The 17,466-nt window shown below is 41.1% G+C and overlaps 1 protein-coding gene across 1 annotated transcript; it reads right to left on the bottom strand.

Annotated features, from left to right (window-relative positions):
• Positions 1–2,524: 2,524 nt before the first annotated feature.
• Positions 2,525–9,995, bottom strand: SPP1 (secreted phosphoprotein 1). Its single transcript, XM_048847653.2, has 7 exons — positions 9,855–9,995; positions 8,448–8,514; positions 8,292–8,342; positions 5,600–5,704; positions 5,147–5,191; positions 4,179–4,448; positions 2,525–3,350 (listed from the first exon to the last, which is right to left on the bottom strand). Exons 2-7 carry the CDS (start codon positions 8,499–8,501, stop codon positions 2,922–2,924), a joined length of 954 nt encoding a protein of 317 aa, XP_048703610.2. The 5' UTR covers positions 8,502–8,514; positions 9,855–9,995; the 3' UTR covers positions 2,525–2,921.
• Positions 9,996–17,466: the final 7,471 nt, after the last annotated feature.

The raw sequence follows: 17,466 nt of genomic DNA, 5'->3' as shown, positions 1-17,466 counted from the left end.
TAAACCCTGTGCAACGTCCCAGTATTGCCTTGGCCTCCTGCAGCAAATGCCAAAATCACCTTATTCAATTATATTGGGCAACGTTAACTGTCACACACATTGCGGCTGGGGAGGGGGCATTAAAAAATCAAAAGACTGACTAAAAACACAGCCTACTATTTTCTTAGAAAAAAAAATCTCATGATATTTTTGGGTCTGACCTGTGGGGGTGGCAATATTGCTGTGCTACTGCCTACTGCTGGCTGCTATTAGCTACCTGCCAAGAGCAAGAACTCTACCTGCCTCTTTGCCACTTGTTGCCCAGCTGTCTCTCCCGCAGCCCAGTCAGGTTGCTGTTCTGGCTCTCAGGAAGCCTGTGGCTTTGTCCCAAGCATAATAATCCCCTTTGATCTGAGAATATTATTTCCTTTTTTCTGAACACTGGCGACTGGACAGGGCAATACAGTGTTCTACAGTCTCCACTGCTTTCCCCCCAGCTCAGCAGAGAGCAAGGGGGGGAAAAGATCTAGGAATGAGCCAGCAGGTTTATTTAATTACAGGTCTTTATAGTAAAAACAAACATTTTTGTGAGCATAGTTCCTATGCTTTTGCCTTTTATTATAAGGTTTTTTCCCCCTTCTCCGCCATTCTTCATTTGTTGTTTTCATTTTAGACTTTGTTTCTCTAGATCAGGGGTCTCCAACCTTTTTACGCACAGGATCACTTTTTGAATTTAAGTGAAAGCCAGGATCTACCGTGTCCCTTCTCTGAGGCCCCATCCCTTCTCCAAGGCCCCGCCCTGCTCATTCCATTCCTCCCCTCCCTCCATCACTCACTGTCCCCCACTCTCACTCACTTTCACCAGGCTGGGGCGGGGGGGTGGGGATGAGGGCTCTGGGCTGGGGCCTAGGCATTCAGAGTGTGGGAGGGGGCTCCAGGCTGAGTCTGGGGCAGGGGTTCAGGAGGGGGTCAAGCTGTGAGAGGGAGTTTGAGTGCAGGTGGGGGCTCCGGGCTGGGGCAGACTGTTGGAGTATAGGGTGTTGGCTCTGGGAGGGAGTTTGGGTGCAGGAGGAAGCTCCGGGCTGGGGCAGAAGGGCTTCTGGGAGCAGCATGTGGCCAGGGCAGGCAGGGACCCTGCCTTAGCCCCATTGCACCGCTGGACTTTTAGCGGCCGGAGATCACGATCAACTGGCAGAGGCTCCAGGATCGACCAGTCGATCAACCAGGATCGACCAGTTGATCGTGATCAACCAGTTGGTGACCTCTGCTCTAGACTATGATTTAAAGGTTTTAGAACGTCATTTTCTTGTCACAGAGTAAATATTCCGTATGGACACAAATTCTTTTAGCAGTTGATTAAATGTACTCCATAATTGGATTAAATTTACTCATTCTGTACTTTTTTCAAAACTGAGATTCAACACAGAAGTAATTTTCACTGTATTGCTATTGAGAGAAATTAACATTTTTTAGCTTTAGAATCATGCCACTAGAGGTAATACTTGCAAGCTACTGATTTAGTTAAAAAATTCAAATACTTGTCAGACTTTTAAGTTTAAAACGTGAAATGCAAAACAAAAACAAGGCCCCTTTTGAAATCATTTATAGACTCACTAAAGTGAAAATTTATTGCAGCTTCATGGAGAGTTTTTAGATCCAAAAATCTCTACTGTCTTTCATATTCTGTCCTGGTTTAGCCATTGTTACGAAGCAAAAATATGTCGGATTGTTGTTTAGTGGCTGCTGAATACAAAAGGAGAATATTAGTATGTGGATCCAAAATGTGAATTTTACAAAGTCCTTGTATAAATAGTTTGAGAAAATCTTTGGGGGAACACGTTTGTTTGTTTGTTTGTGTTACTAGGTAACGTTACACATGACAAACTCCTTTTTGGATTTCTATCGGGAGGTGGAGACTGCCACATAAATCACCAATCACTGACTTGGGTAGGATTAAAACCGGAGTAACTCACTACTTTGGCAACTGAAATGCCGCAGTTTAGCATGCAAGACCAAAAAAGTAGAAATGGTAGTTTAAATATAGAAGGGATAGACAGAAGGAAAGAGCTTGATTGTGCTCCCACTGAAGCAGATAAAAGTTTTTGATGGTGCATTCTTTGGGAGCAGAACTGGGCCCATAGTGGGCAGCATGGTATTTAATTTTAACAATATGTTAAATAATATTTTGAGGGTACAGTTAAATTATTTTGCAGTCAATTTGTGTGTGTATTGTAGGGACGGGATAAATCTGAAGTCGAGACATTAGCAGCCAATGTGAGTGTAAATAAATAGTGATTATAAGATTCCATTTCTTTAAAAGAACAATTTGTTGTTAAAGTAAGGATAACTCTTTGTGATAACGGAAGAAGTCCCTGTTAATTTTGAATGCATTTGTATACTCCTAAAACTTTTGTGACTAAATATCATTCATATTTTAGGAAATTAAAGTGGTAATGTTCATCAAAACAAATAGCTCATTTTTTCTGAGCAAGAATTGGTGAGATCAGTATGATGTGTAGTCTCCAATAATTACATTGACACTAAGTACAGGGTTTTGTAGTTTTATTGAACTCACAAAATACAACAAAATATACACTGGAATTCTAAAACCATTAAAGTACAGTATCATAACAGGTAACATTTGCTCTGTGTGTAAAACTATATTTCTCTTGCTTCTCTATATTTCTCTTCATAACAGAATCACAAACACATAACAGAATCACATAACAGAAGCACAGTAAAATACGCAGTAGGAGGGCTTACATTTCTGTAATGGAAAGGAGAGCTAATACAACATACTTGAGTTTGCCTGGTTAATAAAGTTGCCACTAACCACTGCTACAGCTAGAGATCAAAATCACAATGTGTTTACATTTGCAAACAATTCTTGAAATGAATGTTTCCTCTTAACTAAAAAAAAAAATGATTTTTTTTTTTCTGTTTTAAAGAATGACTTCATTGTCTTCAATGCTGCTATGGTCTTGAGTATCTTCAGTGCTCTCAGCAGTTTGACGGCTGTCATTGACTTCAGCGACAACATCAACCCGCTGCAGGTCCTCAGTTTGGGCCTGCTGCTGTTCTGTGCTTTCATTGCTCATGTGACTGTCTTCTGTGACATCAGGTTTGCTGTTGTCGCTGTCTGCCTCCACACTGTCAAGCTGCTGTTGGCTGTCATTTTCCATGCTCTTATCATGTGACCTCCTGTTGACTTCATTGCTGTCCTGAATGTTACTTCTGTCATCCAGTTCCACGCTCATGTCAAATTTCCCTGGAAAGCGGCATGCAGCACATGGGGCTTTGGAGGAATCCACCTGCTGGCTTTCTGCGTCTGGTGTGCTGTCATCCTCCTCTGTGACATCATGTACGATGAACTGTGCCAAACATAAAGGTAAAGCATAATGAACAGGCATCCTAGATTATGAGGAGCCAATGAATCACTGAACACTGCAATACTTCACTGAAACAGGGCATGCCTTTTGAGTTAAAAAAAGGAAAAGGAGTACCTGTGGCACCTTAGAGACTAACAGGTGATCTTCAAAACCTATAGGTTATTGGACGGAGGGCATGAGATCAGAGGGGGAGCAAGGGGAGGTACTGAGACTTGGCTGAGGGCAGCCTGCTCCAGGCTGGGAAGGAGGGTCCTGGGGGTTCCTACCTGCTCTTGGGCACATTCTACCCCTCCCATTTCCTGCTCCCCATCATGATTCCAGCCCTTCTTCCTCCTGCTTTCACCACTGCACCCCACCCCACACCCACTCACAAGATGTGCACAAGTTTAGGCAGTGGTCAAGCTCCCACAATATTTCCAGTGCGAGGGCACTTGCCCTCCTGGTTCCACCGCCCCCGAGGTTATCCATGCTCTTCAAAGCACCGAGAACATTTACAGAGCTATAACAAATGTTTTATAGTACTATATGAGACATCAGTTCAGTACGGGCCTCAGGTCTCACACATGATTATACTGTGTGGCTGCTGGCCACCTGGAACAGTGGGACTATTTTCCTGTCTCAGTGCATATAGGAATATAATACTTATTAACTTTAATGAGTTATGTATCCATAACAAGTGGAAATACACCCCTCTAATTTTGCCTGTGACTTGTCAATCCCCTCCACAGCTAATGCCCACAAAGAAATTTCCATTTTGAACATCATCCTCCATTTATGGTAACCCAGGAACCATTGCCAAATGGTATTTACCTTTCCCAAAGCTTTGTAGAGCTTGCTAGACTTGTCCTTATGGTATACGTCTACCAGCTTTGCTTTTGCCCTCATTCTATAGGCCACACTGTCTCCTCTGCCTGAATTATCTCCTCTTGTGGGGACGGCAGGAGTTAAAGGCGTAGTTACTGGGGCTTCAGTGGGAAAATAGGTGACAATATCCTCATCTGATTCATCCGTGTCATTGGAATCATTATCATCATGATCACCGTCATCTTCATTACTTACACTTGCTCGTTTGGGAAGGCTCTGAAAAGCATAGAAACAATTTAATAGTGCAGCATGCAATTGCGTTGTTATAGATGTGAGGTTATTACAGTGTCTCTTTGCGGCTCCCTCAAAGTATATGACACTGTTGTACATTCTAAAGCTGAGGCAGGCAGATAAGATCTTACCATGGCATGGTAAATGTGGTAGCAGCTCCAGGCTACTCCCATGATGAGACACATTCCTTGAGCAAAGAGACTATGATTTGTCCTAAGATTTGTCCTTCAGGTTTATGTATGTTTGAGTAGGTTTGTTCATTAATTGAGGTTTTGTCATAAATGGTTTCGCTACAGATGCAGAATTTGTTTAGAGGCTGACGTCCATCAAATACGCACTTGTGGATCCCTCTGGTTTAACACTATGTAGATTGTTTGGGGATCTACTATGCTGATTTCTTCAATATAATTTGTTATTCAGATCCCATTCTCCCAACCCTTCAGTGGAAGCTAATTACATTTTGCAGCAGGAGACTAGAGCCTCAGGTTCTGTAAGCTGCTGTGCAAATTTTAGAAACCTGGTTGCTTTACGTTTCATCGATCCTGCCAGGAGTTCTGTTTTACTTAGAAATAGATGTCTGAAGAACTAGTTTGGAGGAGGCTGTTGTTAGAAAAAATAGATATTGTGATAGGGTTGCTGCTGTGCTGTATACAATAAGGCTTGAGGTGTCAATGAAAACTTACCTGCTGCTCCGTGTCCTCAACACTTTCTTCTGAAGAAAAATGGCTCTGAAAAAGAATATGAAAAGTACATGTAAATGTGGAGAAACATACCTAATAAAGCTGGTAAAAAAAATTATGACAAGTTTCCCACAAAAATTGTGGAAACAATTCAGATTTTTTCGACTTTGAGAAATTTTGACCAGCTGGTCTAAAAATGGCAACAACAAGAATTGTGATGCATTTTTGTAGGAAATTAGAAAAATTCCACCTGCTCTAATTTTAACCTTCTTCTAGGTCTGTTATTCTGGGAGATGATAGAAGCTCCATGCTTGCATTAGTTACCATTGTGGCTATCAGTAAGGGTCTTATATGCTACCTTTCTTACTGTACAAAATTTTCCTACCAAAGCAGGGTTTCTATAAATTTCTCTTCTAACCATTTCTGCAGGTAGCTGTATAGTGTGGCTTTAGATACCTGCTGAGGTGGCACCAGAAGTTCTTGTGTTTGTGCTGGTCTCATACGTGATTGTGTATGCACCTGCTGGTGGTGATGTCTGTGAGAATGATGGCTCCCGGAATCCTGGAAAATAATAAGAACCAAGGTCACAATTCAAGATGAAGCATATAGGAGCATATGACTTGAGGAGAACGCAAATGGTGAATCTGCTTTAATCAGAGGAACTCATTTTCACACAGATATGGCATGTGAAATACCTGCTCCCTTTGGAGCTCATTTGTTTTTAATCATTTACTCAGATGGGAATAAAGTGCAGAAGAAGTCCACAATCCAAATATACATTTAGATGTGAAAGGACATAATATTAGAGGTGTGCCTGTACCAAACTCCTGGAGGTAAACATTCCTGAGCCTTGTGAAGGTTCAGATCAGAATTTTGCAGCTGGTTCCTGTGTCAGTAATAGTCAGAACACTCTCTCCTCCTCCACCCGCAGAACCAAACACCTCCTAGTTTTGGGGAAGTTTGGATTTGGATCCAAATGTTTTGGGTTGCACCACTCTCTACATAAAATACATAAAATCAAATAAGGGGCTTAATTCTCCTCTCATTTACACTGACATAAATCAAAGTTTCAGAGTAGCAGCCGTGTTAGTTTGTATTCGCAAAAAGAAAAGGAGTACTTGTGGCACCTTAGAGACTAACCAATTTATTTGAGCATGAGCTTTCGTGAGCTACAGTTCACTTCATCGGATGCAATACTTTCCACTTTATGCATCCGATGAAGTGAGCTGTAGCTCACGAAAGCTTGTGCTCAAATAAATTGGTTAGTCTCTAAGGTGCCACAAGTACTCCTTTTCTTTTTATAAATCAAAGTAACTCCATTGAAGTCAATGTCGTTACAGCAGTGTAAAACCAATGTAAATGAGAGGAGAATCAGGTCCAGTGCCTTTATTAGCTTACTCATTGCAACCCTGCAGGCATGCTATCACTATTGCAGTCATTGGTCTGAGCCTGTATTGGTGTGTGACCTGATTACCTGTGGTTACTAGGCAATCATTGTATGTGAGGCACAAGGGGTAAGCATTAACTGGCACCTGGACCAATTATGTCATTTATTTTCTAAAGAAAAAAACAGAAGAGTCCCTTGCCCAAACAGGGTTTCTCTCTCAAGGTAAGAAACGAGAATGTCATTGACTGATATAGCTCTAAGAAAGGAGCTGTGTGGAGTGGCAATGTCCCAGTGTGATCATTAGGAGGCACAATCTCCTTCAGGGTATGTCTACCCAGCAAAGAAAAACCTACAGCTGGCCTGTGCCAGGGCTCACAGGGAATGAGCTGAAGGGCTGTTTCACTGCGTTTGGGCTCAGGCTGGAGCTCAGGGATCCAGGTTGCAGGGTGAGCATGCTTTCTGCCACACCACATAAGGGGTGCCACATACTCCCCATTGGGCACCTGCGGAGCTGCATGGAGGGAGAGAAATTATGTCCCCACTTCCTCATTACCACTCTGTGCTCATTTGGGGTGGCCAATGCTTCAGATGCAGTAGGAGGGAGCCCTTACTATGCAAGGACTGTGATTGCCCTGGCTTCTTCTCCTCTTTGAACACTTCTGCTGTGGCTAGTCATTTTCTGGCCTGTCGGAGCCCAACTCTCTCTTGACTAACATATCTGGTCGCGTCTCAGTGACTTCACTGGGGCGGCACAGAGTATAAGGGCAAAGTGTGGTGTGTGCTTATTAAATCAGCAGTATGTGATTTAGAACTATTTGACAAATACATGCAGGCACACACATCCAAATACACCATAAATTAACCTTTCCTTTGACACTATCCTACGTTGTGCAGAGCACCTCCTGTCAGGTGCTGAGCACCTTCGAATCCATTCAAGCTGAGGAGGTGGAGTACTTCACAGGATCAGGCCTTTGGATAGTGGGCTGTTCTATACATTTATCAGAGTGTTCTGTCCATGCATTTAATGCGGATCTATCTATTTTTGAATATGAAACTCATCCTTAAATATATTGTGACTTTTGCAAAATATTCTGCAATACATTTAATAGCATCCTGTGGAGTAGTGCATATAAATATACAAGTGAAACGTATCAAAACATGTTTGTGTTATAATGAGGTGTCCTTGATTTTTAAATCTCATTAGTTCCACTTCTATGGTAACTTGTGAGATTTGGGGGTGAGCTTACAGCACCGGATTCTGATACCCTTCTTGACCTTGAGTAGTACCATACCCGGAGAACGGTCCCATTGAAATTAGTGGGTCCATTCATGAAGTAATGTGCTACTCAAGATGAATAAAAGTATCAGAATCTGGCTCACAGTGATTGGTGTGAATCATCAAGACTATGCCATACTGTAACTCCTTTAAAAAAAAAAAAAGCAAAAAAAAAAAAAAAAAGCTTGAGTTTAAAAGTTTGTGATTAAACAAATGGATCTATAAAGATACACAAGGGCACATCTTTTAAAGGTATTAGGCCAGATACCCAGATGGTGTAAATTGGCACAGTTCCACAGAAGTCAATGAAGCTATACTGATTTACACTAGATGAGAATCTGGCCATAAAATTCAAGTTAGATAAAGTTTTGTGAACAGCTATAGTTACAATGAATCAGAAAGTGCAATTTAACATAGCTGACGTGGTGATGATTAAATAAGTAGTAAGTGAATGATAGAGAAGATGAATTGTAAAAGAAGCTTACATGGTTTTCTTCAGAGCTCTCTGAGATGGCATGACGCTTTGATTTACTCACCTTGCGGGGAGAAGAGAGGAAAGAAATTTTCAGTATACATTCACTATTAATATTTGAAGGAAATATACAACTTTCTTCTTGTTGTTACATGTCTGATATACTTACTGGTAATGCAAAGGCAATGCTGATGAAGCACAAACAAAACACTGCAATCTTCATTGTGATATTATACCTGGAAAAGATATTGTCACTGTGAGCTGACAATATGAAAAAATTGCAAACATTCTATAGGCTTTTTGATTCTCTCCTTGTGTTTCACTGTGCTCAGCTGAAATTTCCACTGAGGATTCAAACTCTCCATGCCAACCTCTCTCTCTCTCTCTCTGTCTCTACACCCTCTGCCCCATTCTGCAGCGAATCAGAGGAGGGGAGCAGAATCTCAATAATCCCACACCAGAAGGGGTGTAAAGAATTTAAAACCTGACACTTCAAAGTGCTAAGCTAGGAGCTGACGATGTTCAGTTCCTCACAAAATGTAGTCCTGGTGATTTGAGCTAATGAGGGAAAAGCATTAGGAATAAAAGAAAAATGCTGATAAAGGACAGATTTAGTTTCATACAAACAGAGAAAGCAAGACAAATTATTTTTTGTCCCCCTTACAGTTAGTATAGATCTAGTTTTCAGAACAGAATTTGAATTAAAGTTGCAATAAAATGAATACAAAAATCAATTCATATGAACAAAAGCTGCTTTTTGGTAGATCAAGTCTTTCCAGAAACTTGAACCCAAGAGGCCATGTATCTGATTAGGTATTGAAGGACAAATTAAAAAAACAAAACAGAACACGAAACCAAAACAAAAAAGCCCATGCAGAGTCTATGAGAATCGGAAGTTTGAGGCAGAGATATTTGCTTTTAAGTAAAGAATACATTAGGTGTCCCTAAATCTCTCACTGCGAGAAGGTGGGACTGGACAACGGCAGGTGGATCGCTCAATAAATTGTCCTGTTTTGTTCATCCCTCTGAAGCATCTGGTACCTGCCACTGTCAGAAGACAGTATACTGAGCTAGATGGACCATTGGGCTGAACCACTTATGACTGTTCTTATGTTCTAAACAATGCATTAAACAGATACTGTATAGAAGTAATGAAATTTCAATTGTTATAAAAGAAAAGTAAAATATCCCATCCAGGGCGCTCATTCAAAGCCCTGCAAGTCTGCCAGAAGAAGTGGCATGTGACACGACAATGATTACATTTTGTCAGTACACTCTTTTGTTTTCAAATGGCAGCTTCAAATTTCCAGCACTTGACTCAGTGGCAGGAATTTAAACCACCTCTTTCCTCCATCCCTAAATGTACGAACAGATCTAAAATCATAATTTAACAAAGTGTGCTGCAGCCCTCTTTAAGACAACTTTACGGCTCTGACGGTTCACCCTTCAGCAGAGGAACTAGAATGTTTTTAAAGTTGGACTAAAAACTAGACTATTCAAAATTCTACTGTCTGAGGTTCATGTGAATAAAAACTTAATGCAGCACCAAATGGTAGGTAATGAAATGTGCATTTACCTTTCGTGGTGTCTGGATCAGAAGGGTAGAATCTAACAGGGTTGTTGTTAGCTTTCACTGTGCAGCAGCTCAAGCTAATTTGCTCTGAAAGGATTCAGACTTCCCTTTCTCTCCTCTTCTACTGCTTGACATCTGCAGCCTTCTGGAATTTAAATGCTGTTCCAGACATCAGCCAGCCAATCCCCTGGAGGCGGAAAGGATGAGGTCATGAGGTTTCTTGCCACTGTCCTGCCCACATTCTCCTACACTTCCTCTTTGGTTTTGTGGCTTTCAAAGCAAACAAAGCTACTCCATGGTTAAAATGTTACTTATGTTCAATATCATTTAGTTCAGTACAGTTAGAATACACAGCATTCAGTATCACGTAGGAGGACTTCAGGGCACATACGTGTTCTACTTTTGTTTAAGGTAGAATCAACAGCTGTCCAGAAGTCTTTCATTCCTCCTTCCAAGCTTGGGAGAGAAAAGCTCTTAGTTAATGTGTCACGGAGGATAAAAAACTGCCCTTAAAAAAGAATGGGTCAACTTCTGCTCTCAGTGATGTGTGTGTGTTACCCTGTTGGTTTCAATGGGATTGCACATTGGGCACTGGGAGCAGAACAGGCTTACTAGCTTTTGCATATAAATGATTAGGATGTTGATTTTTATGCAAATCTCCCAGTCGGTGTTCTGCTTCCAGAAAGCAGGGTTGGCCATAGAGTCACTGGAGCCCTAGGTAAAAACAAGATTTTGCCTTATGTCCCATATTTCTCCCTGTTCTCTTCTAGCCACTCCTCTGGCTCCTTCCCAGTTTCATTTCTGCCTTCAGGGATGTTTCCTGATGTCAATTCAATCATTTACATTGGGTACCTTTGGTGACAAATACACCCCAGAGTACTTTGATGTAGTTAAGTTTTAAAGCAGGTGCAGTCAGATTCTTGGACGTGTTTAGGACTAAAGGCACCCACTGCTCAAGAGTGAACTATAGTAGTGGTGGCCTTTGGAAGTGAGGGACAGCGAGGATTGAAACTCCATAGTTGTAAAAGAGTGAAGTGGTACAAGCCAGTTGATGGTCTCAATACTATTCCAGCAAAGCCTTCCTTAAATGTATTGCCCTAGACAGACCAGGCTTAGTTTGTTGGGTGTTGAAGAATCGCTAAGCACCCACCTTGATTTCCTCAACACAATAACTAACTTTAATTTGACACAGAAAGAAAAGTCCAAGTAGTATTTTAGAAAGCAAAACAGCATTCTAATTTCTAACCTGTTGGGAAAAGGGCATCTTTCTCTTTCTCTCTGATCTCAGACAAAGCCAGATTGCTTAATTAAACATAGGTGCATACTAGAACATCGGTTGTGACAAGGTATCATCTTTTGTCTGTTACCCAGCACTTCTAGTTAATAGGAATTTAACAGGCACCCATTATTCTAATCTAGTTAGCCCATGTACAGTAGACTGGGGATAATGAACTCTTCTGCCGGATGATTAGAAATACTGTGCAAAGCACAGTTTGAACATCAGGGAGGGATTTTCAAAAATACTCAGCACTAGCCTAACTCTAATCATTGACCTTAGTAGGAAAAACGTTAGATCAATGCAGAGAGCTTTTGAAAATCCCACACCGAATTTATGCATATGGCTGCTGCTGATAGCAATATATGGACCTTTGAAATATTGCTGTAGATTCCTAATTCACAAGGATGTTGTGAAAATTAATTCTTGTTTGTAAAGTGCTTTGATATCCATGGAGGAAAGATGCATTATAAGCGTGACCTAAGTGTTACCTGAGTAATAGTTCTAAAAGTGTATAATCAAACTCTGAACCTATATGTCTAGAATGAATCATTTAAACGCTTTGTAAGAATCTCCATTTTTGAAGTCAAGTTGCTGTAGTTTATTACTAATGTTTTCAATTCTGTGCATTCATGAACTCTTTAGTATAAGTACCTAAAAATATAAATGAAGGATTACACGTAAAAAAGAAGTAAAGGGAACTATATTGTTTAGTCCGAGATTTTCAAAAATAGGAGCCTAAAGTTAGGCTCTGAGGGGCCTGGTTTTCAAATATGCTGATCACTTTGTGTCTCCCGGTGATTTAGGACTTTTGAAAACCAGCCCAGTTATTTAGGTACTTAAATATGGATTTAGGAGTCGACCTTTAGATACTAATTTTTGAAAGTTTTGGCCTGAATATTAATTATAGTGATGCTGGAAGAACTAAGTATTTATACATAATAATTAATATTTCTTTGCACTTAGGGACTGATCCAAAGACCACTGTGGTCAACAGAAATACTCCCATTGACTTCATTGGACCTTTAGTGGGTCAAGCCCTTAAATAGCATAGCACCTTTAGTCCAAGAATATCAAAACTCTCTAGGCAAGTATTACCTCTATTTGAACAGAGCGAGAAACTGAGGCACAGAGAGATTAAGTGACTTGCACATAATGCAGAGCAAATCAATGTGTAATCCTGTTTTAACCTCTAGTATGCTGCCTTCCATACTGAGCTCAGTGAAACCCACATTTTCTAGCTCATCCATTAATCAAGCACTGGAGAAATGAATACTACGTTGCATAGAAAAAATAAATCATGATGTTTTGTCCTTCAAAACGTACGTTTTCCCCTTTGTGAGAGCCAATCTTTGACCTAAGGGGTACCACCTTATTATGCAAATTGCTCCAATATCTCTAAGCACACGAACTAACTTTTAAACCTGCTAAACGCATTGTTATTTGGGTGATTATGAATGATTTTATTTATTTCTCTGAAATATCTGCTCTAGGAATGATTCTGGGGAAGTTCTCTGGCCTGTGCTATATGGGAGGTCAGAACAGATCGTCACAGTGTCCCTTCTGGCCTTGGAACCTATGAATTTCACAAGCACAACAGCATAAATTGTTTGGTGAAGCTCAGACTCTTTACAACTTTATTCACACTACAGTTTATTCAGTAACCACCCGTTTGCATAAATGACGATTTGGTTACTTATAGGTAATGATTTCTGGGGTATTTGTTAGAACCCTGTCTTCCAAGGGTTAACCCTATGACACCCCCCCTCCCCCTCCCCGCCCAGGGTACTCATAGTAAGCAGGTTATATTTCCAAACTACCACCAGAGGGCAGTGCTTCTGAACACTGCTGTGACGGCTGACCAGGCTGCCTGTTTCTGTTGTTTATGCAGTGCTCGGGGTTATAGAAGTATTGATTTCATAAGAGCTAAGGATCGACAGTGATGTTTTGCTATAATTCAGGGTCAGGACGTAAAGTGACTGTCAGTAAACTGCTATATATTTTCATGCAACATCAGCTGATGTAAATTTAGCACTTGTCTCATGTCTGTCAGTTGTGGTTACCCACCAGCAAGAAACATCGTACAGTAATAGTAAAGGTCTCCCTCCTACGGATGGTGCTGTGTAGTAAGTGGGTGCTTACCGAAAGCCGAAGCAAACTGGCTGATAGAATGGAACGGAAGGATCAGTGTGCTATTTTTATTTACCATTTTAAAATGCTTAAATCTGGAGAGCATGAGAGGGTATACACGGGGCAACATAAATAGCTCTCTGGAATCTGCATAGGGTGGACTTTCCACAAAGAAACTGGGACTATGCAAAATGCAATTGTGTAGGGATGTAATTCATTGCATGCAGGCAAGATCTGCTATTCACTTGTCTTGACACATGATCTTTTAACAACACTTAGTTCCATTTTGGATAACATCAGGAATGTGGTGTTAGACTATTAAAACATGGTTATTTTTCATTGTAGAAATCCACTACTAATGCTTCAAAATGCAACCTGCTATCTTTTTCTAAAATCATGGGCTAGGTCTTCAGTATAGCGACAGGAGCTGACAATAGTTCCTCTGACCTCTGTAGGAAATTCCAATCTGCCTATACATGTGGCCATTATCCGTCTCCCCCCCGACCCCTGCATCTTCCTCTCTCCTGCCGCAGCATGACTTCCTTCTTTCGATGGAGTATTTCCCATCAGAACTTTGTCTTAGCTGTTGTAGGTGGCTTGTCTGATACTGTATTGTGCAGATGCTCTGACCATGGATTGGAGTAGTAATCGGTGTTAGTATCAATGTCATTCTTTTTTATATACCATTAAACTAGACGTGAGCCTGAACCAAAACCTGAGAGCCAAATACACCCAGACTCTGGGTAGGTTTAGATCTAGATCTTGAGCTGAACTTTTCATCTTGAGCCGAACTTTTCATCTTGAGCCCATCTCTCCTTGGGGTGGTTTATATATACATTGAAGCCTCTCTGAAATGACTATTCCTAGAAGCGACCACATGTGGTTGTTTAGTGGAAGTCATCTCCTAATAAAGCTGGAGCAGAACTTATTCACTAGGTTTGGGGTCACTTTGCAGTGGTCTCTGAAGGTAGGAGATTGCCTCATGATGATTTTTTGGTGTAGGTTTCACTGTACTTCCATCACATAAACACACAGCACATCTCCAGACTCACTCTGGACACCTTTACTATCCGATAGTCCTCACACAGGCCAACTCCCATTAACTCAGTGGGAGTTTGCTTGTATGAGGACTATAAGATCACACCCCTAATGTTCTTACGATGTCAGTAAAAGGTATCACTTGTAGTGAAAGTTTCCAGTTGTTAGTTTAGGGGGACAGCTCCAAATTTTCCACACTATAAACTATTATAAACTAGCCATCTGAGATAAAGATAATAGAAATCAGTTCTTCTTGCTTCCAGGTGCAAGTTCATCCCCCAGGAGGCTCAGGAGTGATTCTTCTGTCCTTTGTAAAGTATTGCATTCGTTTGTAAGTGCCATGTGGTTTGTTTTCCTCTGAAGCATCAGCTACTGGCAACTGAAAGAGACAAGACACCACATCAGATGGACCAGCAGTCTGATTGTATATGGCATACCTTTTAATTTCTACGATGCCATCTAATAATTTTAAAATTAAAGCTCTGTTAACCACAAAGTAAAACTGCAGCCATTGTTACTTCATGATCCCGGTTGTGCTACTGCCTGGGGGAAATCACCCAGCCACCAGAGGGTGCTAAATTTAACTAGCAAAGCCACGTGCCAGACACCGCACTGACTTCATTGGTGACATCTTCACTTGATGGTAGACAAGATAACAACAGAACAAAAACAATGTGAAGCCCTGTTGGCTTGTGCCCCATAATAAAGAGGAGGTGGGAGGGACAGGGATCAATGTCTTCCAGGTGGAAAAAGGACAAAACTGGGAAGGGCAGACATGTTATCTCCATGTTTCTAAGAACACAAATGAAAAACTATTAAAAAAAAAAACCACTTAGCAGTGCTCCTGTAAATAACATCTTTGCGGTCAGAACTTCCCAAATAAAAGCAGGCTTAGTAGTAAATAGCGGTTTATATGAAAAACAACCAAAAGCCAAAACATTTTTGCACTGCTTCCTGACACGAAATGTTGCTGAAAAGTGCCTCATAAAATGGACTTTTTAGCCTTAATTTAATTTAATTTAGCCCAAATACCCCCCGAATTTCCTAGCTTACAAAAGCCCCAGAGCAGGAGACATGTTCATAGTTACAGTTCACATTTTTACCTTTGCACCAACAACATATGTCTTGCTATACTGTAACAACTGCTTCCATTTCCTGAAGGGCACTCTTTCTACTTAGTTTAATTACATCCATGGTGGAGAGGGAAAAATTGTCTGCAGAACACTTTGGAAAAGAAACTGCACTAGTGATCCTTGTGTCTGAAAACACAAAAGCTTATTACATTCAAAGGTCAGAATTTTCTAATGTAGGTGCACAAAGTTAAACGCACAACCGCATATGCAGGCGCCTAAATAGGGTGCTTAACTTTAGGTACCTAATGTTGGCCCCAGAAGTTCTTCTTTCTTTATATGCAACATGTCAATAAGTCTCATGATCCAGAATTTGGGTGTTATTTTGATTCTCATGGTGACTGTCATGGTAGAAGCATGAACCTGATGCACATTTACGCTAAAGTCCCTTTACACCATATAATTTACATCTTGTTTAAGGTCCTTCTGTACTGCCAGAGCAGAAGGAGCCTTAGTGTAAATGAGAACTAAGGCCCATATTGCTAGCATTACAAAGACCCTTTACTATCTGTGCAATAGACTATTAGAAATCAATGTTTATATGATGGTAGCACCAGGGTTGCCAATTTTGGTTGGATGTATTCCTGGAGGTTTCCTTTCATGACATCAATCTTCAATTCAAGACTAGTCTTTAATTCCTGGAGACTCCAGGACAATACTGGAGGGTTGGCAACCCTGGATAGCACCCAAAGGCCTCCGTCAGGATTGGGCCCTATAATGCTGGGTGCTGCACAAACATAAAGCAAAAACCAATCCTTGTCCGAAAGCGTTTGTAGCCTATGGGCATGCCTGCACTGGAGCTGGAGGTGTACTCTCCAGCTAGGGTACTCATACCCATGCTGGTTTTGATCGAGCTCGTACACTAAGAATAGAAGCATAGCTGCAGCCGCACAGGTGGTGGCAGGGTCCTAGGTACACACTCGGGGCAGTTAGCCCCTCCCGCTGCCCTGGCACTAGGCACTAGCTGAATCAAAGCTACCCCTTCTAGCATAGGAACAAATAGACAAAGGGATACTATGGACAAGAAAATTATTATTTTACCTAATTTATACCTAGATCATTCTTCTATCTTTTCCTTCAGACTGCTTGGTACTTGCTCTGTATGTACCTGGTTACCTGCAGGCTGGATTAATACAATGGTCTCCCAAATGTCTCAAGAGCTCATAATGATGCTACAAGCAGGGCCAGATATAGGGACCAGCAAGCCAGGCAAGCATCTGGGGTGCTGGGCTTGGGGGAGAGGGGGTGTTTTTGTTGTTAGCATGAATAACTACAGATCCTATCGTGCAAATTTATCATCTTATATAACAGGGATAAATCACACCTGCAAACCATGCATCAAAGTCATGAAATTGGCTACACATGCAATAAAAAAATAAGGTATTCAAAAGTTAAACAAATAGAGGGAGGGCACCGAAGATGCTCCTCTCCTGGGGTGCCGTTTGATCTAGGGCTGGCCCTGGTTACAAGGCTGTCTCACTCTCAGGCATCAGAATGACCTTTATTAATGCAAAATAACCACCACCAAGTTATGGCTAATCCTAAATGTTCAATTCAAGTGGACTTTATACTGTCTTTGGAGTCATTTGTGGTGGTGTTAATATCCTGTTTTTATTTACAAGCCACCTAGGATCATGGACTCTCTCACTTGCATGATCCATCATGCTGCTCTATTTTTACTAGTAAGAAGCAATCATCAAAAGGTTCCAAGGGTTCAGTTCAGAGAAGCAGCCAAAAATTAAGGGAAAGGGTTCTCAAATTTTGTAGCTGCGTGAACATCCTCCATCCCCATTCACTGTACTTCCTGAATCACTAACTCAGGCTAAGATCAAAGGGGTGTTCAAGGTTCCATGCAAATGCTTTGCACAAACTCTAAATATTTGTTTCCTGAGTAACCTTAAAAGCATTAAATAAAGAGAAAAAAAAAAAAAAGATCAGGAAGAAGCTGGTTTCCTCAAAAGGAAAATATGGTGTGGATTTAGAGGCAGTTCCATAACAATATGGGTGTCTGTTAGTTTCCCAGTCACTCCCTCCACCATTC

The sequence above is a fragment of the Caretta caretta genome, chromosome 4, assembly GCF_965140235.1.
Source record: "Caretta caretta isolate rCarCar2 chromosome 4, rCarCar1.hap1, whole genome shotgun sequence".
Taxonomy (NCBI): Eukaryota; Metazoa; Chordata; order Testudines; family Cheloniidae; genus Caretta; species Caretta caretta.
Note: the sequence above shows the minus strand (reverse complement) of the source record. Positions and strands in the feature narration are given on the sequence as shown.

What these genes read in the sequence shown, in the direction of transcription:
- SPP1 (XM_048847653.2), bottom strand. Translation starts at nt 8,501, where the DNA reads ATGAAGATTGCAGTGTTTTGTTTGTGCTTCATCAGCATTGCCTTTGCA. An exon ending in TTGAGGACACGGAGCAGCAG is followed by an intron (nt 4,449 to 5,146) that starts GTAAGTTTTCAT and finishes TATGCTTTTCAG; the next exon opens with AGCCTTCCCAAACGAGCAAG. An exon ending in TCTACAAAGCTTTGGGAAAG is followed by an intron (nt 3,351 to 4,178) that starts GTAAATACCATT and finishes TGTTTGGCACAG; the next exon opens with TTCATCGTACATGATGTCAC.